The sequence below is a fragment of the Prinia subflava genome, chromosome 1 (genome assembly GCF_021018805.1).
Source record: "Prinia subflava isolate CZ2003 ecotype Zambia chromosome 1, Cam_Psub_1.2, whole genome shotgun sequence".
NCBI classification, from domain to species: domain Eukaryota; kingdom Metazoa; phylum Chordata; class Aves; order Passeriformes; family Cisticolidae; genus Prinia; species Prinia subflava.
Genome location: NC_086247.1, coordinates 108,109,531 through 108,135,178, shown reverse-complemented (window position 1 = coordinate 108,135,178; position 25,648 = coordinate 108,109,531). Strand labels below are relative to the sequence as shown.

Here is a 25,648-nt window from a genome sequence, read left to right as displayed (position 1 = left end):
TGATACACCTGATGCATAAAGTGTGAGCTTTTTGGAAAGTAACCATTGCTGCTCCAACAATTCTTTTTGTAGAATTTGGTGGAGTTTGAGACTGAAGTACTCTGAGAAATGATGTAATAAGCAGCATATATACTGAATAAAATCCCCATATTTAGAAAGGATTAAAGATCACTCACTGCAGTATTCCCAGCTGAGGCAAAGGGTGATTCTGTTGAATGCAGTGACTTGTTCAAACTGCTGAACTTTCTATGCCCATATTCTAAAGAATTGCGGGTCTTGCAGAGTAAGAGCAATGTAATGGATACCTGTGTCTTAGGGACTCCACAAGTGCTGACTGTTTTAAAACTGAACTGCCCCAAAGGGGAGTTTTCACCACTTACAGGCTTGGTAATGACTACTATTCATCCACCTGAATATTAAATAAAATACAGAATATGTTAAGTCTCTTAAAAGCTTGGGGTTTTTTCATTCTATCCTCCAGAGCTTTGCACTGAGTGTTAGTATGCATCTGTCAAAGTAAAGATGTTATCAGTTAAATTCAGTGTTTAGCTAAGTGCTATTAGGCAGTTCACTGCTGTTAACTGTAAAACTGGTCCTGTATCTGGCAGTGCAGCATCTTTAACAAATATAAATATTTTTTGCCTGTTGCAGTATTAAGAATAAACTTTTTCTTCAAAAACAAGATGACACTGAAATGTTATACTTAGAAATAAGATTGTGTTGTGTACACCAGCAAGTGTAAATTAATTGCCCTGAGTGAACTGTCCATGATTATGGGGCAGGTTTTTTAATTTGTTACTTCTGCAACCAGGGAAACAGCAAACTTCCTGTCTTAAAGAACCCCAAATCTCTTTGTTCTTTTTGATTCTGTTAGGAGGAATATTTTTTCATGATAAGTTGAATAGTCTTTTTGGCTTTTGAAGCCTGCTTTCTTTCATGTATTTTGGACTTGCTCTGTGCTTTTCAAACCACCTTCAAGAGCATTGGCCTCTTTCTGAGTTTTCAAACTTGAAGTCTTTCAGACTGTCTCTGATCACAAGTAAGAGTAGGTGACACTTTATCTTGTCCGCTTTTTTAAAATTCCTTGAACTTAATGAGCAGCTCAGGATCTCTGAGCATAGAAAAGCAGGTAGCTTAGCAAGTACATTTTGCTTTTGCTCCAGCCCTGTGTGGTTTTGCTACACTAAGAACATAAAGTCCTGTTGGTTTCAGTTTTCTGATATGGGTATAGGCTGCTTTTTCTTAATACATGCAGGTTTTGGTGTTTTTTTTAACTTTGTTCTTTCTGATTTACAGGCACGTATCTTATTGTAATAACAAAAAAGAAAAAAGTAGGTGAGATTTTCAGTCATGCAATCTGGAAAGCAACAGACTTTGACATCCTCTCCTACAAAAAGACCATGCTGCACTTAACTGATATTCAGGTAGGAACATCAATTAGGGGAGTGTGGAGGAATGTTATTGTATGTTAATGCTCATTGCCACAGGACCTAATTTGTTGAAGCTCTGAATTTTTGTAAAGAAGCTCTTTGAACAATACTTTTTTTCTGGTTTGTTCACGTTGCTAGAATGGGTGTAATATTTGTGTATAGATGTATATAAAATCATGGCAGTCAAGATGATAAATTCGCATGGAGCAACTTAGAACATCATCTGCAGTTTGTGGATGTGCATTTTTACTCCTGTTAAGATGGTACACCCTTCCTAAGGCTTCTGTTAAGTCTTTCTTGCAGGTTTACCCTTCTGACAGCCCCTACAATAAACTGCATTGCTGTCATCTTCTCTGTCTTGCTTTCTTTATGGAGTTGTTCAATTACATAGTTATCCATCAGGGAAGAATTGACTTTTTTTTTTTTTTTTTTTTGAGGGAGGGATAGGTGGAAGATTTTTTTTAAGACAGATGTGTAGTGGATTGATAAAGAGCAGGTCAGGGTGTCAATGGAGCTGGAAGGGAATCTGATGTTTTTTCAGGAAAGGAATTAGGTTAATCAGAACTTGAACCAGAACAGATTATAACTATTATTTTGTCTTGCCATCTTGTCGTTTTTGGTTTTTTTGACTGAATGGTTTTAGGGAAAGTAACAGCTTCCCTTTTGCTTGGAAGTTGTTCGAATTTGTTTAATATCAGTAGCTATTTACTAAATGGGAATACTATTCTCTGCTCTCCACTGTTGTTGCAGAATTTGGTTGCAGTGTGCTAACTGCGAGTTATCAGTGAACTGGTATCAGAATTGCACTCTCATGCTTTCCCTTCTTGCATGGTAATCCCTGGATGATGTCATGTCTTGCTAGAGCACTAGCAAAATTCATCTCATCACTTCAAAAAGTAGTGATAGCTTACAAGAGTAAAATATTTTGATAGTATATATGACAGCTCTTCTGTTCTTTCCTCATCTCAACAGTTGCAGGACAATAAAGTATTTTTATCAATGCTTAACCATGTCTTGACTGTGGACGGGTTTTACTTCTCCACAACCTACGACCTAACACACACCCTGCAACGTCTGGCCAACACGAGCCCAGAGTTCCAGGAGATGAGCCTTCTGGAGAGGGTGAGGATTTGGGTTTAATTCATGCCTGTCTCTTGCAAATTGTCAGTGTGTTTGATGCAGATGACGTTTAAATGATGCTGGTGTTTTATCCAAGGTGTTAGGGGCAGTGTCTGAACACGCTGGTCCATGCAAGTCTCATAGCTTGTGAGCAGCACAACGTTCTAGGGGTCTGTTCTGATGTCACACCTCCAGATCCGCAGTTGGAAGTACTTCCTAAGTATACTTTAAATGGATTTTGAAAAATCAAAAATAAATTAAATTTTGCTTCTAATATTGAGCACTTCTAATTACAAGAAGGAGCTAAGCAGAAAAACTGGGAGAAAGCAAGTAATTCCTTTGACCTGGAATGGGGGAAAGGAATCCAAAGTGGAATAAATTGTACTTGTGTTCATACTCTTTTCCAGAATAACTTGGAATAGAACTGCAGGTTTTATAGCTGTCAGTCTTAGGATGCTGTATTCTGTCTAAAGTGTTACGATTCTTTGTGTGAAGCATGAATTTAGTATGCTGCTTTTGTCTTCAAGACAACAGCCAAATGCAATTTGAACTTGAAATTCTCTTGTGTCTATACAGATGGGGTTTTTGTTTTGGTTTGACTTTTTTAGTATTGGAAAAACTGTTTACGTTTGGGGATTGTTTTGCGTCATCAAATGCTGCTCTGGCAATGCTCTTGCCAGGGAGAGCAAGGACACAAAAGGATTGGTTTGCCTTAAAATTGTGTCACTTCAGAAGGTTGTTAGAAAGGCAAAGTACAGTAAAAAAGCATCGGTTTTGGGTAAATTCAGATCTTGGATGGTAACAATTATTGCAGTGTAATTTCATATGTCCATGGCATATGAAATTACTATATGTAATTTCTGCCATGTACTGAATGTACTGCCCATGGCAGTACAATGGCTTATCAAAAGGGTGGTGGCAATTTTGAACATCTCCAGTTTGCCTCTGTCAGAGAAGTCTGGTCTGTGTGTGGAGTGTGGGTGTTTTTGTTTGATATTTGTGTTTGTTGTTTCTTTAACAGTACTGGTAGAAGGAAACAACCCCAGCATAGAGGCACCAGTGCATTATGTTCTGCAGCTCAGTTGTTAATGGTTTAGAAGCATCAGGCAACACCCTTAAGAGTAGTTAAAAGAACAGCTCTCTCCAATCTTTTAGATTTCTGGTTGACACAAATAGTGGGTAGGATATGAAAGCTACTGATGAAAGAAGGGAACTTCATCTCTATTTGTACCTGTTCCTGTAACTTATGTGACACGTGGGTACTATGATACTGCCTTTATGTTGAATTAAACAGAACTGACTGTCTCTAAAAGCATGTTGGCTTTTTCTTGCTGCAGGCAGATCCACGGTTTGTATGGAATGGACACCTTCTGAGAGAATTCATTGCCCAACCAGAGGTAAACACCTAATAATGATTGGGTTAATAGGGAACAAATATACTTCTGCTATAAGTATGCAACAGCTTTTTGTGATTCTGTCTCTTTCAGACAGCCAGAATCTAGTATAACGTGGCTAATCATCATCTAGTTTAGCACAGTGAGTCTTCTGCTTTCAAACTTCCAATCTTGTCAATGCCCTCTGTAGAACTTCTAGGAAGCTGATTTTTTGGAAGTGTCTGTATTTGAAGATACTGTGCTGTGAAGATAGCTGCTCACATAAACCAAAGGGGAAGTTACACTGCACAGCATGTGCTTCTCAAGCATTTTGAAATTTAGCTACTTACTTACCTTTGGGTATTGGCAAGGTCCAGTCCATCTCTTTTTTTCCTAAGAGTGTCTCACATCGTTCTCCGTGAGTGCAGTTTAAATTCCGTTTTCCTAGTGAATAGACCATAAGGCTGGTAATTAAGCGTAAGACAGACAGTTTAGATTCTTCCAGTTTATTTCAAATGAAGACTAACACAGTGTAACCTTTGAATTCACTTAGTCCAGCAAATACAAGTGCATGACCACAAGCCACAGCTGTGGCACCTTGGCCAGGCTGTCTAAGCTCCTTCCTACCGGAGACATCCCGTGTCTGTTCAGCTCCTTGGATTGCCTGCACTACAGCAGCCTGCTCTCTCCAGCAGTGCTTTGCATTTATCAGAGCGAGTGACGCACTGCTTCTATTTCTGCCTTGGTAACCTGTGGAGATGTGCTGTTCCATTAGACAGCGCTGCTCCAAAAGGCTGCCTTGTGCAGCGCCTCTGGAATGTGAAGATAGGAAGCAGAGAAGGGCTGTCGTGCATATCCCAGGGCCATGTGACTGGGTGTAAAGTTTGCATAGCACTATGCAAATAAAACTTGGGAAATGAGAGAGAAGCTGTGGTGGGAACAGCAAAGGAAAGCCAAGTGTGGCTGGCTAGTGAAAACAGAGAAGGGAGATAACTGATATTTTTGGGCTACACTGTCCCTTGCATTGATTACAGGTAGCTTGTTGCAGGAACAGTTTTAGGTAATATGAAGTGTGGGATTTCTGACTTCTAGTATAGAACTTTAAAGTTTTCTTGAAAGATTAAGTTATTCAAGGCAAGATAGGAGAAACCCTGGAACAAGCATTTTGAGTATTAATCACATAAAAATACATCTTACTGAAGGCATCTGTAGCTACTATCTGTGCATATGTCCTACTGTAGCAGTAAAGCAAACACACCATGTCAAAAGATTTTCAGCAAGTATTGCTTTGTATCTGGCATGTTTGTAGGAGAGTAAATACTATGTGTAGGGAGGACAAAGCAGGTTGCCTTTTGTCCAGGCTTCTTAATTAGGATTAGACTTTCACTTTTTCCTTCCTGCTGATAAGGATTATATATGTTGCTGTTTTTCCTGAACTTCTTTTCTCAGAAAGGAATGTTTTACCCTAAACAAAAAGGAAATGATATAAAGGATATAGAACTAGCATAAAATCCTTAGGCAAAGCCTAGTCACTCACCTTTCTTGGTACTAGTGTTTAATATTTTTAACATGTATTTGTGTATTTCAGATCCATAGGTTTGCTACGCCAGTGATGCATGGATGTATCCTTTTGTGTTGAAAACTGAGTGCTGGATGTGGGTAGTCCAGTAGCAAAATGGCTGCTGCTTAGGCTGCTCTGTTGTTACACTGGCAATTATAACATAGAGCACCTAGTCAGAAATAAGTTATAGTCTGCTCATATATGGGTGTTACATATTGTTTGATACCTCACTTGTGTAACTCCCTTGCATATTCTGCTTTGAAGGCTTAATGGATTTAATTTTACAGTCATGGTTTGCATGACCTTCTTTCAGTGGGAAGGTTAAGATTAATACGGCAAATTCTCTTCCATCAGCTTTACTACTTTTTTATCTTGCTGTAGAAATGCATTTGCTTTAGATATGAAATAAGGGAGAACAGTTTTGACTTGAAGGAGTGCTTATGGATGTTGATGTTGATGAATAAAAAGATAAATTCGGCTGAAGGCTCCTGGAATGCTTTTCCTGGGCAGCTGCTTTTCCTGCACCAGTGCTTTGGGAAACAGCCTTTAGCAAAGCAGTCATTAGTTTATTTTTGAGAAGGGATGAATGCTGCAAGGAAGCTGAACACTTTCTGGAGGCAATGTGTGATCAGCAGTAAGTCCCAGGTAATTGCTCCTGAACTGACAGCATGAAAAGGACTGGCAAGACTGGACAGAGCAACTCATGCCATGTTCTGCTTTGTTCCTCCATTGCAAAGGCCTCTCAGGTGTGTGTAGGGAATGGCTTCCAGATGGAATCAGTGGATCTGGTAGGACTGTCAGCAGCTGGCAGATGTCCAGTCTTTTCCTGTGACTTCATTTAGTGGAAAATATTGTGGGAGTAGATAGAGAGACAAAGAAAGATAGCAAAAGGGAACCATTGAAACACTCTAATCCTTATCCTGCTGGTTCTGGGTAAATTGCAATTAACAACTGACAGACTGCAATTAACGCCTTCCTCAATCCTGTTTTTTCACTGTATAAATAATTAGCACAAGTAGTGTTTGGTTAAATTAGAATTACACCAAAACCTTGGAGAACTCAGGAATTTGAAGGAACAGGATTTCTACGGGTAAAAATGATAGGAAGACTCCTCAGCAGAACTGTTACAGTGCCACTAGTATAGTAGATATTTCAGTAATATCAAATGTTCTTCCCCCCCCATATAAACCCAAATATATCTTCTCAGTTATATGTACTGGACTTCTAGTCTTGCAGTGATGAGAAATAATGGACTTGGATAGTTGAGATTTTTGAGCACCTGAAGCCCTAAACTACATTTATTATTTCCCTTGCTGCTCCAAACCAAAACCCTTCTGAAGAACAGTAAATTCTGTCTTGTCCTTATCTGTATATGTGGAAGTTGCTAATAGCAAGTTGTCATTTTAAGTGAGGACAGATTACCAGCAGAAAATAGACTGGCAATTGCTGAGCAGCTAAGGGTAGAGGTAACCTTTCTTGCAGAATACTGTTGGCTGTACAAATGTTGAATTAAAGGGTGGAGGACCTGGCAGTAATTTTCCAGGACAACAGAGGAATGGTATTTATCAGCCTTAATTTATGAATTAAATTATGAATTGTGAGAACATTCTGGATGAGGCCAATTTATATTGTATATCGAGGGGTTTACAAACAGTATTGGCATAAGTACAAATATGTATTACTCGTGTACGAAATCGGTGTTCTTTAACATAGCTGAGGTGCTTGTGTGTGACACAGCTGTTTTATGTCTCCATACTGAACCTAAATTTTACTTGAGATGAAATATCTAGATTCCTCAAAGAGGAGAAGACTGCAGAACACTAATTTTAAAAATTACCATTTTGATCTTCTGCTTGCTTTAAAGTGATAGGTTTCAGGGTTTAGGGGCAAAGCATGCAAGCTGATAAATTTACCTGGAGAAATTTTTCGTGAGTGCTGGTCTCTGTTAGACTGATAGCTTACTGCGGTCCAATAGACTCTGTTAGACTTGATAGCTGACTGCACTTATTAGTGCCATTATAAGTAGCACAAAACAAGACTAAAGCCGAAACTAGTTGTCATTGCCCCTGTTTGTTGCTTAGTCCCAGGTGCATTTGGCACTTTGGTTATGTAGCCCAGGCAGGAAATCATTCTTGTGTGAGAAGCTCACACTGGAGTCTTGGTGTGTGTTCATTCTCTTTTTCTTCACATGGATTTGAAAGCCAGTCTATTTTACTGCTAGTTCTGGCATTTGTAGATGTGATGTAGATGTAGATGCACTTGCTGGTGCAATAAGATATTTTCTCTTCTAAAAGCCTAGAAAAAATTTTGAAGAGGTATTTTTTGAAGTAGTTGTTAATTTTTAAAAGTAATAGGGGCAAGAAACTGTTCAGGTAGATAAAATGATGGATGAGATGGATTCTTTATTCTGGGTCTTATGGTGCTAATTAAAAATTAACTTCTTTAGAATCACATTTTTTCAAAATTACTACAGTTTTAATGTTGGTTCATCAGTGACATCACCATAGGATGTTGTTTTGCAGTGTGCATATTGATTCTAATATTGTTACTGCCTCCCAAATTTAATGTTCAGCTATTGTTGGGGTGACCAATGGTTACAGATTTATTTAACTGTAGTGTCTTGGTTCCTTGATGTTTCCTACCTGATGATGTATAAAAATATCTTAATGAAACATTGGGCTTTTTCCTGAGTGGTGTTCATCAGTTATCACTATGCACTCTTGTTCTATTAATGGCAAGTGTTTTGACTGGCTGCTTATTTCCAGAAGAAGCTGTTTCAGGGCTGGTGTACGCTACTATGTAAGAGGTAAAAAACCCTGATTTATTTCAAAAATATGTATTCCATCTGCACATGTGAATTTCCTTTAAGATAATGGCTTGCAAAAAAACATTGTTTAGTTTGCCTTGAGGTTCTGCCTCCGAAGAAAATATTGGGAGCTGAAGAAAACTGAATTTTTTTGTATTTATTAAAACTGACTTTTCCTCATGTCTTTAAGATATAACTGCAAAAGTTTTGTAGTGATTTTTAACACATAGCTGTTTTCATTGGTGCTAAATCCAAGTGTGTAATTGCCCTTTTGGTCTAGCAGTAAATCCAGCTAAGAGCATCTCACTGGTGCTGGCAGGAGAGCCCTGAGTGGTGTTCTCTAATTGTTTCAAGTTAAAAAGCAAACAGGGAAGTGAATTTAAATTATGTTCTCTGTTCTTAGTCCCAACATACATGCTTTTGAAAAGAATAGCCCGTTTCTGCAGTACCATTGTTACAGAATTGTGAATATTTTGGTGTTAGAGCACTGCTATTTTATTTCATATTAAATGATACTTTCTAGTGCTAGAAATACTAAAATTTATTAACTTGAAGAAGCACAGTTCTGCTTAAATTTGCTGCAGATCACGTTAAACTTTTACTCAAGCTGCATTTACTTTTACGTTGTCAGGCAGCTCTGTGCTTCCTGTGAGGACTTAAAAGGGAGGGGAAGGAAGCCTTTAGCTGATGTACTCTCACTGTCCTGCAGGCAGGCTGAGCTGGCTAACACGGCCTTTTTCCTACACAGGTATTGATTCAGAAGGGCACGCTGCTAACTTTGTTGAGACAGAACAAATTGTGCATTACAAGGGGAGCAAAGCATCATTTGTTCAGGTAAGTCAGTGTAAGGAACATAGATAATAGCTAGCTCTGTCTGTGCTTTTAAATATAGATTGAATATAAGATATGCAAATAAAACTAAACAGACTGAATTAGTCTGCTAATTTAGGAATTTATAGTCTGCTGAATTATTAAAACCTGTCTGCTTTATTTTTAAATGTCAAGTGTAAATTTTGTAAATTCTGCTGTTTAAAACCATGACCATTCTTTTGCAGACCCGTGGATCTATCCCTTTTTTCTGGTCTCAAAGACCAAACCTCAAGTATAAACCAAAGCCACAGATCAGCAAGTCAGTAAATCATGTATGTGAGTGTTTGTGTCTTGGGGTTTTAACATGTACTGGGCTCATGTCTGTGGGATAGGGTTGAAAACCGTAATCAGAAGAGTAAAAATCAGCAATACTGGATTGAGCATTATTTCTTAAAAGTAATAGCAAGAAACCTTGTTCTCCTTATAATTAATTCAAAGGCCATAAAAAATGTGGACATCAGTGGGGGTAGTTTCTCTTTGGATCCCATTTGCAGCAGTTTTAGTAGCTGTACAATACTCCATATCTGCAGCGTGCTTAATGAGGAGAACTGAATGGACTGGGAGGAGGAAAGTGGGAATGTATTGGCATAATAGAGAACATCAAACAGTTATAAGAATCATCAAAAAGATTATAATGGAGAATTCTTGTAAAGCACAGATCTTAATAGTAGTGCACATCTGTCAACATATTTTCTTTCTATTCTAGATGGATGGCTTCCAAAGACATTTTGACTCACAAATAATTAGCTATGGAAAGCAAATGATTGTCAACTTGGTATGCTTTTACTTTTTCTTCCTGAAAAAGTTGTTGTTCTTTTAAGCAGGCTTTTGAGTAATTATGTCTTGGTGTTCCCTTTTCCCAGGTTAACCAAAAAGGCTCAGAGAAGCCTCTTGAGCAAACCTTTTCAAAAATGGTGAACAGCATGGCAAATGGAATGGTCAGGTACATGTGACATGAAGTTGATACATTTTGTGTTACAAGCTAAGCATTGCCTCTGAGACCCACAGAGTGGTCACCTCTTTGGGGACCTTTACCAACCCTGTCATTTGTTTGCATTTTATGTTTATGAAGTAACTTGCTAAGAGAGGATACAGGCAGAATAAAGAAGGAAATTCAGAGGCTATGGTAATGCCAATATTGGAGTCATTGTATGCAATGGAGGTCTTCTGCATTTTAGGAAAAAGAAAATCATGCCCCATAGAACTAGCTTCTGGCAAAAGGTTACATTGCTAACTGAGTGATGGAGTGCTGAGCCTGAGCAAAACAGGATGGAACAGTAAGGGAAACAAGTAATTCAAATGCCTGGAGCTCAGTGTAACAGTGGGCCCACTGTTGAGTGGAGAATGCTCTTGGATTATGAGAAATTCCATCTCTTTTTGGGAATACAGAGTGCAGTACACAATTTTACAACCTGTCTGTGCTTGCTTTCGTTAACTTCTGGATGGAGAGTTTGCATCCAACTCACACAGGTATTTGCCCCTCTAGCTTATCCTTGAAACTACTGTGCCACGTTTTTTTATTCTGTACAGGTTTGCTATGAAGTCATGTGATGGAAACCAAGATGTGAAATTATGTCAGGGTGCATTTTGGTGATGTTCTGTATATGTTCAAAAGTGGGGTTTGGCAGCCCTATTTTTACTATTGCTATCAAAATCCACTTTCTTGGTTAATTGTTTTTGATGGTGTTTACCTGCCTGAGTCAAACTTGAGACTTCAGTTCCTTGTTTCAGTGTGACCATCTTTCTTCATGCATAATCCTGAAATCTTTTTTCAGTCAAACAACTTTTGGATTATGAATGCTTGAGTGGAGGAGCGTAATGCCTTGTAATTCACAGCAAACATACACATACCAATGTTTAATTAATCAAGCACCACTCATTTAGAACACTTCTTTCCAGAAATTTGCTGTTAAAATTTTGTTCCAAGTCAGCTGCTTAATTTTCTTATGACAGTTGGGTTAGCTGCTTAAACAGAACCTGTCTCAGGTTTCTAGTTATCAAGAGAATTATGCCAGCAAAAAATGTTGGATTTCAACACCTATTTCTAGTTCAAAGTGAACAGAGAACAAAAAAATCCTGGTGAGGGGGAAAAAAAAAAGACATTAAATAAGATTTGTATCCCTTCTGTACTTTCTGGAGGAAAAATATTAGCCAGAACATAGAATGGAACATACTTGGAACTTTAATGTGTGCTTACCCAGACTAGTGGCATTTTGTAAAGTATTTTAAATGGTGTCACCACTCATACTAAGGGTGCAGCATCAGGAAGATTACAGAGCACTGACAAAATCTGCAGTTGTGCTGAAAGTCATCTCTAAATAAGAACAAATCCTCTGTCACTACCTGTTTCATAGATGAGCCTTTTACAGTAGGGTTTTCTGTAACCTTTACTGCAGTACATGTGTAATCTGAAAAAATGCTTCTCTCTGAACAGATACGTGGCGTTTGACTTCCATAAAGAGTGCAGTCGGATGAGGTGGGATCGGCTTCAGATTTTGATGGATCAGCTGGCAGACCAGCAAGATGAGTTCAGGTAAGGCTCTGCAGTTCTTTTACCTCTGTGCTGTTAAAATCAGACCACTTCCTCGTTGTTCCTACTGTTTGCATTAAGGCACTGTAATACAGACCTGTAATCTTCTCTGAAGAAGATGCATTTGTGTGCATTAGTGTGTCCTTGTCTCTGGTGTCTTGCTGACACCATCTGCAAGGTTGGAGACCTGGTGGGAGGTAAGATGTAGAGCCCTTGTTACCTCTCAATAAAGTGGGTCTAGAATTGCAGCAACCCTGAGTTGTGACAAGAGCTGCCTTTGTAGGATTGGGTGAAAAGTTAGACAAAGAAATGAACGTGCGTACAACTGGAGCTATTCAAAAGAAAGTCTCCTTCGATGATATTTTCTTTATCCGTAGTAAGTCCAGGTGGTGTTGACAGCAAACTGTTCTGCCACGTAGTGTAAAACACTGAGTGTTCCTTCCACAGGCATTTGTAAAAGTTTTTTTTCTCTAACACACATTGTTGTGGCTCCAAATCTTGCACCGGCATTGGTTGTTAGCCTTTGTTAATATAAGTAACCCACAGGGAAACAAATTCTCATTTTCTTTAGTCATATAAAAATACACAAAATGTCCAAATCAATTTAAATTTTTAGTCCCACAAGTGTGTTTTTGGTCATAAATACTTGTAGACCTGTAGATTGCTAGGGAAATAGTTTGCTTTGTTCTGTTTTTCTGATTGTTTCCTTCCTGTTCCTGATGCCTTGTGACTAAAGCACAAAGTAGATCAGCTAAAACATTACAGAACTAGTAGTGGTATAGGTGATCCTGACAAAATAAAATGAGATAAGGTGTGGACTAGAACAGGTTTTTAACTTATTAATAAAGTCTCTTGCCTGGAGTGATGGCTATGGGAATTAAATAAATTAATCAGATTATAGTTAATATTCTCTGTCCACCACAAAAAAAAAGCCTCAAAAACTCATAAAGTCCTAATGAATAAATTGACTTTCAACACCTCAAATAAGGAGAAATAAGATTGTAGGTTTTTTCTATATAGCAAGAATCCTTTATCTTTAGAATTTATACTGAATCCTTTTACTTGTCTATTGTCAGCTGCCATTGGAGGCATAGAAAATAACCAGTTTTCCTTGAAGAAAAAAAAGCTATCTCTAAAACAAGATACAAAAGTGAAGACTTTCTCAAGATTAGGCTGGGTCTTTGTTTTATTTCATCTGTAATGACTATTGCTTAAATAGGAACAGAAGAGTCTGAGTTATGGTCTTCATCAGAATAGTTTTGCAGCCCCTGGGGAGGTAAACAATGCTTATTTTCTGCAGGCTAAATCCAGCTATGGAAGATCTGTCAGGTAGGAGAGCTGGGTTTGTGGAGGTGTTTTTTGTTAGTTTTTAAATTTTTTGGAGCAGTATAGGAGATGCAGCATTTAAGAATAGACATTTCTAGTTAATTAGGATAATAACAAACTGTCTTATCCTAATATCAGCTGTAGTCAAAACTTGGGAGGGGAAAGGAAGATTTCACAGGCATTGTTCTCTGCTTTAGTCTTCAACAATGTAAAACATGGTTTAACAAAACTAGTTCAAGGATGATGAAAATGGTTCTTAAAAGGAAAACACAAGGTTAATCCAAGTAAATTCGTGTGCTTCTAAGGCTCCTGATCATAGTACTGCACCACTGTAGACTTGATAAAAATGCTCTACAGTAACAGTGGATTATATGCTAGTCCAGAGTTCATAATTACATACTGGAGTAACTTAATCTATAGATTATAGTCTGTAAACCTGTAGACAACTGGAAGTTTCATGCTGTGGCAGAACAGGCATGGTTCTGTCCCGTTCACACATCCAGCTGATAAGTAGATTGGAATATTTGTTCTACCAGATCAGCACTGGAATGCATGTGTACAATTCAGTATTTAAAAGGAGCTGTTTGTTATCAGCTACTGGAAACACCTGGTTTCGTGGATTGAGGTAATAATTAGCATATGCAAGGGGGAATATCTGGTTCCCCCACATGTTCACATAATGGAGAGAATGGCATGTGACAGTAGCAGATTTTTCCACATTTTGCAAGCACCCTTAAAAAAATCCAAGTACCTTCCTGGAAGAAGTGTGCCTGACTACTTAGATGACTTTTTATGCATTGGTGACTGTATTGAACTGATGACCACTTATAAACAAATCTGATTATTTCTGCTGTTAGGCTCTGCTAATGTTCTTCGTATCTGTGGAGCTGGGACACTAAAATAACTGGGAAAAAAAACGCACAAGTCCCTAATTTTGCACCAGAAGCTGCTCTTCCCAGTGGCATGTTATTCATATTGTTGATTGACTTTTAATGGTAAGAGGGAATACTGCCCTCAAATTGCTAAACGTTCATCCATTGGTGCTGTTTTTCAGCATGGCAAGGACTCAGGGAGGCATCAAAGCTCAAAGACGTGGCTGAGCACTCATCAAATGCTCAGGACAATTGTGTTTTGGTTGCTAGGATATTTACTTGTGAAAACACGTGGTTCATATGGCCTGTTATCTCTAAATACTTGTGCTGTGTGTGTTAGTTACTTTCTAGTTGACTCGGAGGGTAAAACCGTGACTCAGCAGGAGGGAACGTTCCGCAGTAACTGCATGGACTGCCTGGATCGGACTAACGTCATCCAGAGCTTGTTAGCACGCAGGTCTCTCCAGGCCCAGCTTCAGGTAAATGTTGTACTCTTCTTCGACAAGCTGGAAGAGGAGAGAGCTTTTCCATTTGGAAGGGAAATGTAATTTGAATGCTCCAGTAAGAGCATGCATAGTGGAGTTACTGTACCACTTACTTGAGCTGCATGGACTAGACTCAAGTTTGATAAATACAGCTTTTTCTGAAAGCAAATCCTAATTTTTCTATCAAACTCCTTGCAAGCCTCAATGTGCTTTTTATTCCAGAGACTAGGTGTTCTGCATGTGGGACAGAGAATTGAGGAGCAGGCAGACTTCGAGAAAATCTACAAAAATGGTAGGCTGTTTGTAGAGTTCAAACAATGACTTTTTCTCTGAAGAGGGTATATAACTTCCTTAATATTTCTTATTGTTTTCCTATTCACAGCATGGGCTGATAATGCTAATGCTTGTGCCAAACAATATGCTGGAACTGGTGCCTTAAAGACCGATTACACAAGGCAAGTCAGCCTTTCTTGTAAGGACCTTCTGGGTTTTTGAGCATGTTTGGGATATTCAGATCTTCATAGCTGAGAAGGTTATTAATCTGGGGCTGAGGCTATAAATGAGTTTTTTGCAACAGCCCAGTTGGTAAAAAGATGGACTGAAATCTCCAGATTCTTTGCTGTGTTTATGTGAAAGTAAAGGTTATCTGAAAATGAAAACCAAGGCAGTGTGCCATGAAGATGCACATTTAGGTTGTATGATGGAAAGAAGTGTCATTTTATTTTCCAATTTTGTTACAAGTATGATTTGCAATAATGCAGAGTCAGCACTAGATAAATGTATTCCTGTGCAGGTGTTGATTTAATGCAGTACACACATGGATAATGACAAAATGTCAATCTGAAATTATAGTCCAGACTTTATACATCTATTTTAAATATTTTTCACAATTTCTTTTTGCAGAACTGGGAAGAGAACTCAGTGGGGTTTAATAATGGATGGCTGGAACTCTTTAATACGTTACTACAAAAACAACTTTTCTGATGGATTTAGACAAGTAAGTTAAGCTTTTAACCATGGGGAAGTGTATTCCATAAACATTCTGTTCATGTGCATTCTAACTCTTGCCCTCCCTTGCTCTTCCAGGATGCGATTGATCTTTTTCTTGGAAATTATTCAGTGGATGAAGTAGAACCTGCTAGTCCTTTACATGTCAAGAAAGATTGGAAGTTCTTAGCTGTGAGTATGGAGACTTTATTTGTGACAAGAGAAACACAACCGTTCAGTCACTTGCTTCGTTATGCCTGAGTAGGACTTGTCTGTTAGACATGATCATCCCTGTGATCTGGTAATGTTTCTATGATACCTGCTTATAGGATTAAACCCAGACTGTTCCCTTGACAGAAAATGGAGTGTCCTTGAGGTATTGGAAAAACTGCTGCTTGCTTTTTTTAAAATACACTTCACCAGCTGGAAGGGGGAAAATTCTCCTAGTCACTATCAGTGACTATTTCCTTCTGCAGTAGAATCTTGTGCAGTTCCTTTCTCACACTTCATGCAGAAGCATCAACTGTAACACAAAATCCCACTTTTTTCATTTTTTTTCACCCTTCACTTTCTATTTTGAAATGGGATTTGGGAACATAATGGGTTTAACTGGTGTATTTATTTTATTTTAAAACAAAGCATAAACCTCAACCTCTCTCTTAATGCACAGGTGTATTTCAATTCTAAACATAATTATTGAACACAGCCTTCCAAATTTTGGAACTGTCCAAACTTTTATTTGTACCTGAATGCAGGTGAATTGAGAAGCAAAACAGTAAAAAAAAGTAAATAGCTTTAGATTACAGCCCATCTTAAAGGAAGGAACATATGTACTGCTGTATCAAGTGATTATTCTGTTTCTCTTTCCTCAGTTGCCTATTATTATGGTGGTTGCTTTCTCCATGTGCATTATTTGTTTGCTAATGGCTGGTAAGTCACTGTTGAGTTTCATTTTATAAGACTGGCTTATTTCTCTGTGAACTTAGTGCAGATGGTTACCAGTAACAGTTCAGTATAGAATTGTTTCTCAGTCATTCTAAAAGGTGCTTGAATGTGGCTCTGAGATTGAGGTTTAGTGTTAGTTAATGTGAAAAAAATGAGGTGCTATAGAAAACAATTATTAAAACTCATGTAGAAGTCAATTAAGGGACAGTTAATTATCCCCAAATGTAGATGCACCTTGGTAGACCTGTAGCTTTATTGTAGCCTGGACGAAGGCCCAGAGGAATACCTGTCTAATTTTGGGCAGAAACACAGTTCAGAACTGTCAGATACAGGCATAAGCCTGGTTCTGATGGATTTCCCTTTAATCCAAATCTGTGCTGGGAGTGGTGAAGGTTTTTGCCTTGAATTTTCTAACATTGCTGCCAGTAGAGTTCTTGACTGACTTCTGTAGATCTCTGTTCAGTGTGTTCCAAGAACTGTGTGGCAAATACAAAGTTTCTAAGGTAAGGAAACAGAAAAAGATCTGTGAAAGACTTCTGATTTCATTTGGCAACAGATCTCTGAGGGAGAGCTCGAAATACTTTCACTTGTCCTAAAGTAAAACTGTCTGCTAATTGGAGATAATGAGCTAAAAGGTTTATTTGACTCCTCAGGTGATACATGGACTGAGACACTGGCCTACGTGCTCTTCTGGGGAAGTGCCAGCTTTGGAACTTTTGCTATCATCCTTTACAACGGCAAGGATTTTGTAGATGCACCCAAGCTGGTCCAGAAGGAGAAGATGGACTGAATTTGTGTGTGTGGAAAGCGGCTTGGTACTGAGGATTCTTCAAGTCACACTTGGAGTCTCTACTGACCTGCTTTCCACACCAAAAAACGCTCTTATGAACATTCTTCCTTGGCAATGGGGGGTAAGGGGTAAGGAAACTGTGTCCTGTGGTGGTGGTAGCTTTCAACTGAGACCTGACTTGACAGTCTTAGTTGCAATGGTCTTTGGAATATTGCATTAGTGGACAGGGCTCCATTCTTACTGGGGCAATGCAAAGACAAAAGCCATCTTTTTGGTCTCTGGAATGTTTTGGAGCTTAAGTGGACTGCTTAAGCTCATGCTCCACCTGGGTTGTTTCAGCTGTTTTTTTGGTCTTGACAGGAGAGAGCTCTGATGCTGTTCATGTCTCAAAATACCCAAATGTTGAAGCATTAACAATGGAACATCTGATAGTGGTCTCTGAACAAATATGGCTTCATACCAATAAAAAGTCTAGGTCCAGACTTACAGCTGGATTACATTCGTTGTGATAAAGTCTGTGTTAAGGAGTCCTTTGTGCATATTCGTGTGTGGATTCTTTTCACTAAATATGAAAGATTTTTGAATCCTAATGCTATTCTGAAACAAGGTTTTTGTCCTGTCTTATCTAGAACTGATGCAATATTCTGCTCATCATTGTTTGGGTGAAAGGGCAGTGTAATTGGATGTTCCTGAAGTTGCAAATGTCTTGCACTGTTTCAATACTGCAGTCTCCATATGAAAATCCAGTAGTTAGCGAATTAAAATGTAGAATTTTCTTTCTGAAGATGTAAACAAAATCAAAGAATGTAAAAGTCCTTTGCAGTGTTTATTCAACCTTCCTTATGCTAAAGTTCCAAAGTACTTCATTATTTTCAGAATGGGTCACAACATAAAAGGTGAACTTCATATTATTTTGCTAGTCAGCTGCTTCTATCCTTGGTTATGTTGAAATAATTTATGAAAGAAGGAATAACAGCCTGAGGAGAAAGCAGTAAGTCTAAACTCCGTATTTCTACTTGGGAGCAGCAGCTTGCTTTTCATGCATGATACTGTAACACACTCTTTTAAGAAAAAAAAAAAGGAGAAAAAAAAGCTGCAGACTAATTTGTGCTGGTTAATGTGTGTCTTTAAATTTAGTGCTTCCAAGCTGTATAAAAATAAGGACCAATTTTAAACTATTTTGTCACTTATTTTATATGGTTTGTTCAAAACCAGACATGGAACCTTGCTTAAGGCGCTGTGCATTGTTTAATATTTCCTGTAAGTACAGCTGTATATTCAGATTGCAAGTATAAAATTTAAATGGGGGGAAGGGACAAACATGTAGAATACTACTAGGACTAGCACAGGTGTCACTATTGAAGCTAGAACACAAAACACTGATACTCCAGTGTTCCCTTGTGTTATGACTGAAAATATGTACAGATTCTTTTTTTGTTTTTTTTTCCTTTTGCAACTGTTCATTTTAACCTTGAATGTTTCTGGAGGCCTCTCTGGGTTTTGTGTAAACATAACCTGTCCATGAGCACTAGTACTTGCAAAGTATCCGTTTGCTTCTAGATGCTGTAATGGAAAAATACCAGTTGGTGGCTAACTGGAAAATCCTCCTAACTTAAAATTTTCGAAGGTGAACTCCCTCATGGGCACAAAGTACAACAACATCATAGACTCAATATTTGGAAGCAGTGGTTCTGGTGGCTCACTGGCAGGTGGAGTTTTTGAAACTTGGCTCAGTTGTCTTGCAGTCTAGAACTAAGTTGTTGCATCTTTGGAGAAGAAATTGTTGCAGCAAAGACCAAACTTGAATTGCTAATATAAAAGGTTTGTAAGACATAGAATAACGTAGGTTTTAGAAGTTGGAAGGCACCTGTGTTTCAGTGCTTTGCAAAGAGTCTGTATTTCTAAAATCACAACTGGTGTACTACTCCTAAATGACAATAAAATGTTCAACTTTTCTAGATGTACTGTCTGCAGTGCATTTTGTGCTTTGGAGCAGACTCTTCCCAGATTGTTCCTTAGGAGCTGTTTCACGCCGGAGGGATGCTTCAGTTTAGCGTGTGCTCATTGCGGGTGGGATCATCACTCCAGCAGTGCCTGGTGTCAGTCTGTGCTGTGCGATGTTCTGCTCCTCCCAGCCATGGCCGGAGCTCTGGCTGGAACGGCTGCAGGGCTCCAGTGCTGCAGTCCCAGGGTCACCTCTGCTCAGGGCCAAGGGCTCTCTGCCCCTTTCCTCACAAGGGCACTTCAGCATCATATGGACCATAGCAACAGGTGAAAATTCAAAGTGTCTTCTTCCTTTCCCTTTTACCTTCACTAGGTGAAGAGACTGACACGTACAGAGAAACTTGTTGCTATTACAGTTCTGGATCCTGAAGCTGTAACTTTTTTCACAATAACTTAGTGCTTTACAGGTTCAAGGCCTTGGATTTTTCTTTTGTAAAGCTCAAAGCAGGTTTAAAAGGGAGTGGGGGGCGTTCCTATAATTTATTTTAAATTAAGGAAGGCAAGCTGATAGTTGTAAAACCTTACCAAAAGCCATGCTTTCACAGACCCCGCCCCCTCACTTCTATCCACATCTCCTTCCCCCCATGCCCATCTTTCTTTTCCCCCATGCCCATCTTTCTTTTCCCCCATCCTCACCTTTGCCTCGCCTCTCCCCCACGGGCGGCACCCGGCGCTGCCTGGCGCTCGCGCGGGGTCCGCCGGGCCGCTAGGGGGCGCTGCCACGGCCGCGTCCCCGCGCGCGCGGCCTGACCGAGACGCGCCTCCGCCCCGCCGTGCTCGGGGCTCCGCTCGCCCGGGGCTCCCCGCCCGCCGCCGCTCCGTGCCCGGGGCCGCCCGCCCGCCGCCATGAAGCTCGTCAGGTGAGCGGGGGGCGCGGATGGGCGCGGATGGAGGCGGATTGCCCGCGCCCGGCGAGCCCGCGCTCTCAGGGCCGCCCCGCGGACGGGAGCGGGAGCGGCCCGGGCTGGGCCCGGCGGGAGCGGCCTTAGCCTGGGCTGGGCCGGGCCGCGCTCCCGCCCCGGGGCCTGCGGGAGTCGCTCGGCAAAGCCCCCCTCCCCCTCTTTGGAGGGAAACCCCCCGGACTGGGTTAGCGGTGCCTTCCCGAGATTGCAGCGATTTTTAAAATGGTTCGTTCTCTGTACAATAACGGCGGTTTCGCCTGGAAGTAGATGCTGTATCCGGCAGTGTGTCCCAGCTGCCGGTGGCCGTGGAGTGAATGTGTCACCGAACAGCCCCAGCAGAACCCGTGAGCGCCGTCCTTGGGAGCTCAGGATGCGGAACTGCTGGGTGCTGTCTGCCGAACATGTACGGCTTCATGTGGAAGTGAACGGGTTTGGGGTTTTTTTTAAAGCGCTTTTAATTCCCAGGTTTCTAATGAAGCTGAGCCATGAGACTGTGACCATTGAGCTGAAGAATGGGACGCAGGTGCATGGAACCATCACAGGTACGGCAGGATGGGAGGATGCAGCAAACATTCCCCGTTGCCTTTCGGCAGACAATTGGCAGCCGCGGTTTGAATGAGTTTTTTGTCCTGTGCTCCCTCTTGCGGGGACCGGCACAGGAACGTGCAGGAGATGGGCTCTGTAGTTCATATCTTCGTGCAAACGCGAGGTGTGTTTGTGTTGCAAAAGCGTCTGGATACTGTCGGGGGTTGCTGCGAGCAGTGGGGAGCTGTAACCAGCCAGCTGTCCATAGGCAACCACGAAAGCACTTGGGAATTTCAGTGGGTCACGGGTTGTCGTTGATGTGTAGTAGTGGGTGAGTCCATCCGTGGTCCGAGATTTCTTTGTTTTAAAGGTTCTGCTGGGAACTGTAAATTCGCTGTAGCACTGGGAGCCTCTGAGCCCAGCTGCAGCTTTGCCTGCAGACAGGTTCGGGGAGCAGGGAAGCAAACTCTTCCAAACCCTGCTTGGTAGTCTGTTGGAATTTTAGCAGCACGGTCACAGAGGTGGGGTTGGGTTGGAAGGGACAGTAAAGATCATCCAGTTCTAACCCTCTGCTGTGTGCGGAGTTCCACCAGACCAGGTTGCTCGAAGCCCCATCCAACCTGACCTGGAATACTGCCAGGGATGGGGCATCCACGGCTTCTCTGGGCAGCCTGTTCCAGCTGATGTGGTCTTAAATTGGTTAAATTTTGCGTGTAGGCGGTTCTAATCTAAAAAATAAAGTTAATTATTTCTGTTGAGCACGTTTTTTGTTAAGGCAAATGTAGATGGAAATGCATATTTGCATATGTTTGATTTCCTGAGAGGCGGGTTTGAAAACGCAGCGCTGGGTGTGGGATCAGGGCAAAGAGGAATCCTGGGCAGGAGAATCTGCTGCCCCAGGTCTGTCCTGTCACTTCGTGGGAGTTCCTCATTACCAGGTGCTTCCTTGTGTCACTGAGCTGAAAGTTGCAGGGAGTTCTGTAGTGTTCATTGTGTGGTCCTTAGTTTAAAACAAGTGCAAGCTGTTTTGTTTTCTTTAATAACCTCATTGAGGGACTGAGAGTTACTGGGATTGCTCTGAGAGTGTTCTGTGAGCTCTGTGTAGAGACAGCAGATACAATGTAGGTGGGGCAACTTGTCTTTAAGGAGGCAAAGCCTCACGGCTGAGCGGAGGAAGCTCCTGCATCTCCCTAAACTCAGCCGCAGGCAGCTTTCAGAAATTCTTCTACCCAGGCACTCTTGGAAAAAAAAGATACGACTCTGGTTAAGTTTTATTCCAGAGGATTGCTGAGGTGCTTTTTTGGCCAGGAGCAGTCTGTGGGGATTTGGCAGAGTTCAACACGCATTATTTTGCAGTCAGGTCCATCGGCTTTGATTAGAGCTGAGTGAGGCGCCTCGGTGCCCGATTGCAGCACGCTCTGCTGAGCCCAGCCCGGTGGGAAGTAAACACGCTGCTGGGCTCCTGACCTCCCTGCTCCTTCGGCCTTAATTGTCGAGCAAAGCCTCTCTCGTTTCTGCTAAGAATCTGTAAAAACATTGCACAATCTCCTCTTCCTCCCGGTGCCAGGGCAGGTTTTGTGTAATGCCCCTCACCCCAACCAAGGGACTGGGTCGGGTGGAGCTGTGTAAAATCTAGAGGGAGGGGGAGAGGACACAAAAACAAAGTCGCAGTCATTTTGGTCTCCATAGCTGGAGATCAAATCCCATCTAAAGCTGGATACGTAAAATAAAAACTTCTGGGGTTTTTTTTATTGCTTCTCACAGGTGTTACACAGCACACGCATCCCACTGAGATGTTGTTTCCAGTCTGGGATTATGCATAACACAGCATAGTGTGCACAGTACTGGTTCCATGCAGTTCTTAGGTACTGGCTGTTCTCAGAGATTGTCACCACAGTGGTTGTTCCTTGCAGCGGGGTATTTTATGTAGTTTCATAGAAAATGCACTCTGGTGTTGAATGTATTTTATCAGAAGGTAGATGTTGCTTTTGTGGTTGGATTTTCCTAAGGCTCACAGAAAAAGGAAATTATCCCGGTTATTTTTCCTTTTCCAAGGTTTGTTTTACTTCTCTTTAAAGGACAAAAGATTAGTGTTAGCCTTCTGTAATAAGCAGTAGTTTATTTGTTGTTCAAAGGAGTTATTTTAACCATTTACAAAGCAGCTATTGCCATGACCTGGATAAAGATCTCTAACCATGAGGAGCTAAAGGCCCCTCATGGTAACTGGCATAATTCAAGAGAAAAAAGAGATGTAGTTCCATTCTGTGACTGAAGTAATTCGTGAGTGGTAGAAACAGGTGTGGATGAACAGATAAATCTCATTTCAGGTGCATACTTAAAAACAGGTAACAAGAGACCTCACCCCTGAAATGAGGCTTGTGTTGTTTCAGGGGTGGATGTCAGCATGAACACGCATCTCAAAGCAGTGAAAATGACCCTGAAGAACAGAGAGCCCGTTCAGCTGGAGACACTGAGCATTCGAGGGAACAACATCCGCTACTTCATCCTGCCGGACAGTTTGCCTCTGGATACTTTGCTAGTGGATGTTGAACCAAAAGTCAAATCCAAGAAAAGAGAAGCAGGTGAGTTTGTGCTTTCCTGGTCTGTCTTTGTTCTGCCTTTGTGTGCATTTTAGTCCTGTGAGTCTGAAGGTGTTTTTGATTTGTCTGAGCATCTGCATTCAACAGTGAATTCCTTCATTGCTGAGGGTTTGACATGGCTCAGGCTCAGTCTGCCTTGCCCACCTCCCTGGCATCTGCAGAGCTTCATTCACATGAAGTTGTGTTTTTTGTCCTTTTCATGCATCTGTTTTTAAAAATGTAAATGTTTATCAGCTTGAGTAAGTCTTAACCTGAGTCTTACAGTTGGCACTTTTTCTTCTCCAGATGTCTGTGTTTCCCCGGTTTGTATGGGGAGCTTCACACAGATAATTAGTACAGGACAGTATCTCACATGGTGCTGAATGGTTCACTGAAATTTGGTGGAGGATGAAATTGGTATCTCTGAATTTAAAGGACTTGAGAACCTGAGGGAATCGAGGCTGTATTCCAGTGAGCACATCTCCAGCTCTGGCTCCCAGTAGTGTTCCAGTCGCTCTTCGGCTCTTCCTGGAACTTTTTTTAAAAGAGCTGCTGAATAAAAATCCTTTTCCTTAGAAGCCTAACAGTACAGACAGTAACTAAAGTTTAATCCACACTATTAAAGATGAATCTTCGTTTAACCCCAGGAAATCAGCAGCAGTATATATTTTGCCCAGCAGTTAATCTCTGTGTTTTTAAAACACAGTGAGTAAGTGAAAGCTAATTGTGCTCTAAAATGATGTTGTGCCATTTCCCCTGTAATTAGTGTTGAAGTGTGTGGGTGTGCAGGATGTTCTGCACTGGTGAGGAACCCTGGGTGTGCAGCGCCAAGCGGCTGCTGCCTTGATGGGGAATAAGGATAAAGCTCCCAAAGGGGCTTTGCTCCTCTGAAGTTCATGAAGAACAATCTGACCATCAGAGAAATCAGTGTGGTTGGATTGCCTTTTTCCTGAGGCCCAAGACATGGTGTGAACAAGAACATCCCTGCTTGGTGTCAGCTTTGGGGAAAGCAGCCATGATAGCTGCAGTTACCTCTGTTTGATGCTCCCTGTGTCCACAGTGTGCAGAAGCACCCTCAGACCAAAACTGTGCTGTGCTTTGCCTTAATCCATAAATGCCCTTGGGCTTCAGAAGTGTAAAACCTTCATCTGTCCTTGGCAAGTGGTCAGGAGAGGGCAGGATGCTGGCTGGCATGCGTGTGCCACGTGTGCCTCAGACCCAGCGTGCTGGTGCTTGGTGAGCACAGCTGCTGATGCCGTTATCCTCCAGCTGCGGTTGATGCTTCCATGGATTTTACAGGTTCAGTGCATTACCAGCAATATAATGACACCCTGCTTATGTCAAATTTGTGCCGTGTCTCTGCTCCTTCCGTCTTTTCTGCATTTCTAACCTGTGTCCCAGAGTAATTGTCACAGCCTGCTCCTTGAATGTGCGTGCAGTGGCTGTCTCTTAGAGAGCCACCAGCTTCTGCAGAATTTGCAGTATGTTTTTGAGCGCTGCACTCACAAACACGTTTGAAATGAACCATATAACCTACATGAATAACCTACAGTTTGCAGAGTGTCCTTGCAACCTGGTGGGTCACGTTTCTCTGGGAGAGAGAGATGCAAGTCACATTATCACCTTATGGATCACACAACATTCAGCAGTTGCTTGTGGCCTGCTCAATCCTATGGTTCTGTCTTCTCTTTACAATTAAATAGCAGAAATTAAACTGGGAGCACACAGTCAAGACCTTTGCCTTAGAATCACATCTGCAGTTGGCAGAGGCATCCCTGAGACCAGTAGGGGCTGTTGGATGCTGGGATCCTTTCAAAATGCTGACCTTCCACAGTGTCTGAGACCTGAGACAGGATGGGCTTGGGAATCTCACAGCATGTCAAAATTGACATTGCTCTCTAAAGAACTAGACTGTTTATCTATAGAAAAAAGGAATCCTGGTTTCTTGTCAGATTACCCAGTCATTTGAGAGCAGCCAACTGTTTAATGCCCTCGTTTTCTGCAGTGAAGCCAAGGACAGACAGTAGTCTTTGGAAGGTGTATAGTGGAAGAACTAACACAAGATAAAAATATTGCCTGAAACTTACTGAGCATTAACAGACTTAATACCTAACTTAATGTCTTATCACAAGGAAGCGGTGTGGTGATTATGCTCAGTACAGAATGTTTTAATCAAAATGAAAGCATTCCTGGGTCTCACTTGATTTACCCTTTTGTTTTTACCTGCCAAGTTGCTGGAAGAGGCCGTGGAAGAGGCCGTGGCAGAGGCCGAGGTCGTGGAAGAGGAAGAGGAGGCCCAAGACGATAACTTCTCGTCATGCAACTCTTACCAAGTTCTGAGCAATTTCAGCTATTTTTTGTACAGGTCTTGTTTATGGTATCCATTTTTAATAAACTGAAATGTGAAAAGGTGTCTTTCCTTTGTTAGCAAAGCCTGGGGAGGGAGGCAACTGTGTCCTGTTTCTAGGGCTGTTGCAGACTACACAGATCTTGGTTGTTGCTGTCGAGATTTTGCCCCCCCAGAGGCTGTACAGTTCCTCTTGC

The 25,648-nt window shown here is 41.2% G+C and overlaps 2 protein-coding genes across 4 annotated transcripts in view; both read left to right on the top strand.

The window, feature by feature from the left end:
- The window catches only part of SACM1L (SAC1 like phosphatidylinositide phosphatase), a 30,234-nt gene extending 11,180 nt beyond the window's left edge, over positions 1 to 19,054 (top strand). The window contains exons 4-20 of one of the 2 annotated variants that reach the window (XM_063406958.1): positions 1,297 to 1,424; positions 2,403 to 2,552; positions 3,887 to 3,946; positions 5,511 to 5,544; positions 8,188 to 8,289; positions 9,038 to 9,123; positions 9,345 to 9,431; positions 9,866 to 9,934; positions 10,023 to 10,102; positions 11,594 to 11,692; positions 14,228 to 14,366; positions 14,595 to 14,664; positions 14,755 to 14,827; positions 15,276 to 15,369; positions 15,459 to 15,551; positions 16,232 to 16,289; positions 16,958 to 19,054. In XM_063406958.1, coding sequence (XP_063263028.1) covers positions 1,297 to 1,424; positions 2,403 to 2,552; positions 3,887 to 3,946; positions 5,511 to 5,544; positions 8,188 to 8,289; positions 9,038 to 9,123; positions 9,345 to 9,431; positions 9,866 to 9,934; positions 10,023 to 10,102; positions 11,594 to 11,692; positions 14,228 to 14,366; positions 14,595 to 14,664; positions 14,755 to 14,827; positions 15,276 to 15,369; positions 15,459 to 15,551; positions 16,232 to 16,289; positions 16,958 to 17,094 — 1,559 coding nt within the window. In that variant the 3' untranslated portion in view covers positions 17,095 to 19,054. The remainder of the gene's footprint in view (positions 1 to 1,296; positions 1,425 to 2,402; positions 2,553 to 3,886; positions 3,947 to 5,510; positions 5,545 to 8,187; positions 8,290 to 9,037; positions 9,124 to 9,344; positions 9,432 to 9,865; positions 9,935 to 10,022; positions 10,103 to 11,593; positions 11,693 to 14,227; positions 14,367 to 14,594; positions 14,665 to 14,754; positions 14,828 to 15,275; positions 15,370 to 15,458; positions 15,552 to 16,231; positions 16,290 to 16,957) is intronic. The other variant, XM_063406967.1, reaches the window with a different exon arrangement.
- A 748-nt stretch (positions 19,055 to 19,802) lies between these two features.
- SNRPD1 (small nuclear ribonucleoprotein D1 polypeptide) lies at positions 19,803 to 25,513 on the top strand. 2 transcript variants are annotated; one of them, XM_063406924.1, is made up of 4 exons: positions 19,803 to 19,958; positions 20,466 to 20,542; positions 22,916 to 23,107; positions 25,336 to 25,513. In XM_063406924.1, the coding sequence occupies exons 1-4, from the start codon at positions 19,945 to 19,947 to the stop codon at positions 25,410 to 25,412; spliced, it is 360 nt and encodes a 119-aa protein (XP_063262994.1). In that variant the 5' UTR covers positions 19,803 to 19,944; the 3' UTR covers positions 25,413 to 25,513. The 2 variants fall into 2 exon arrangements, with proteins under 2 accessions (XP_063262994.1, XP_063263005.1); XM_063406935.1 differs by lacking the exon at positions 19,803 to 19,958 and adding an exon at positions 20,054 to 20,225.
- Positions 25,514 to 25,648: the final 135 nt, after the last annotated feature.

Coding starts and splice junctions, on each gene's coding strand:
- SNRPD1 (XM_063406924.1), top strand. Junction 20,543..22,915: donor GGTGCATGGAACCATCACAG/GTACGGCAGGAT, acceptor GTGTTGTTTCAG/GGGTGGATGTCAGCATGAAC. Junction 23,108..25,335: donor ATCCAAGAAAAGAGAAGCAG/GTGAGTTTGTGC, acceptor TTACCTGCCAAG/TTGCTGGAAGAGGCCGTGGA.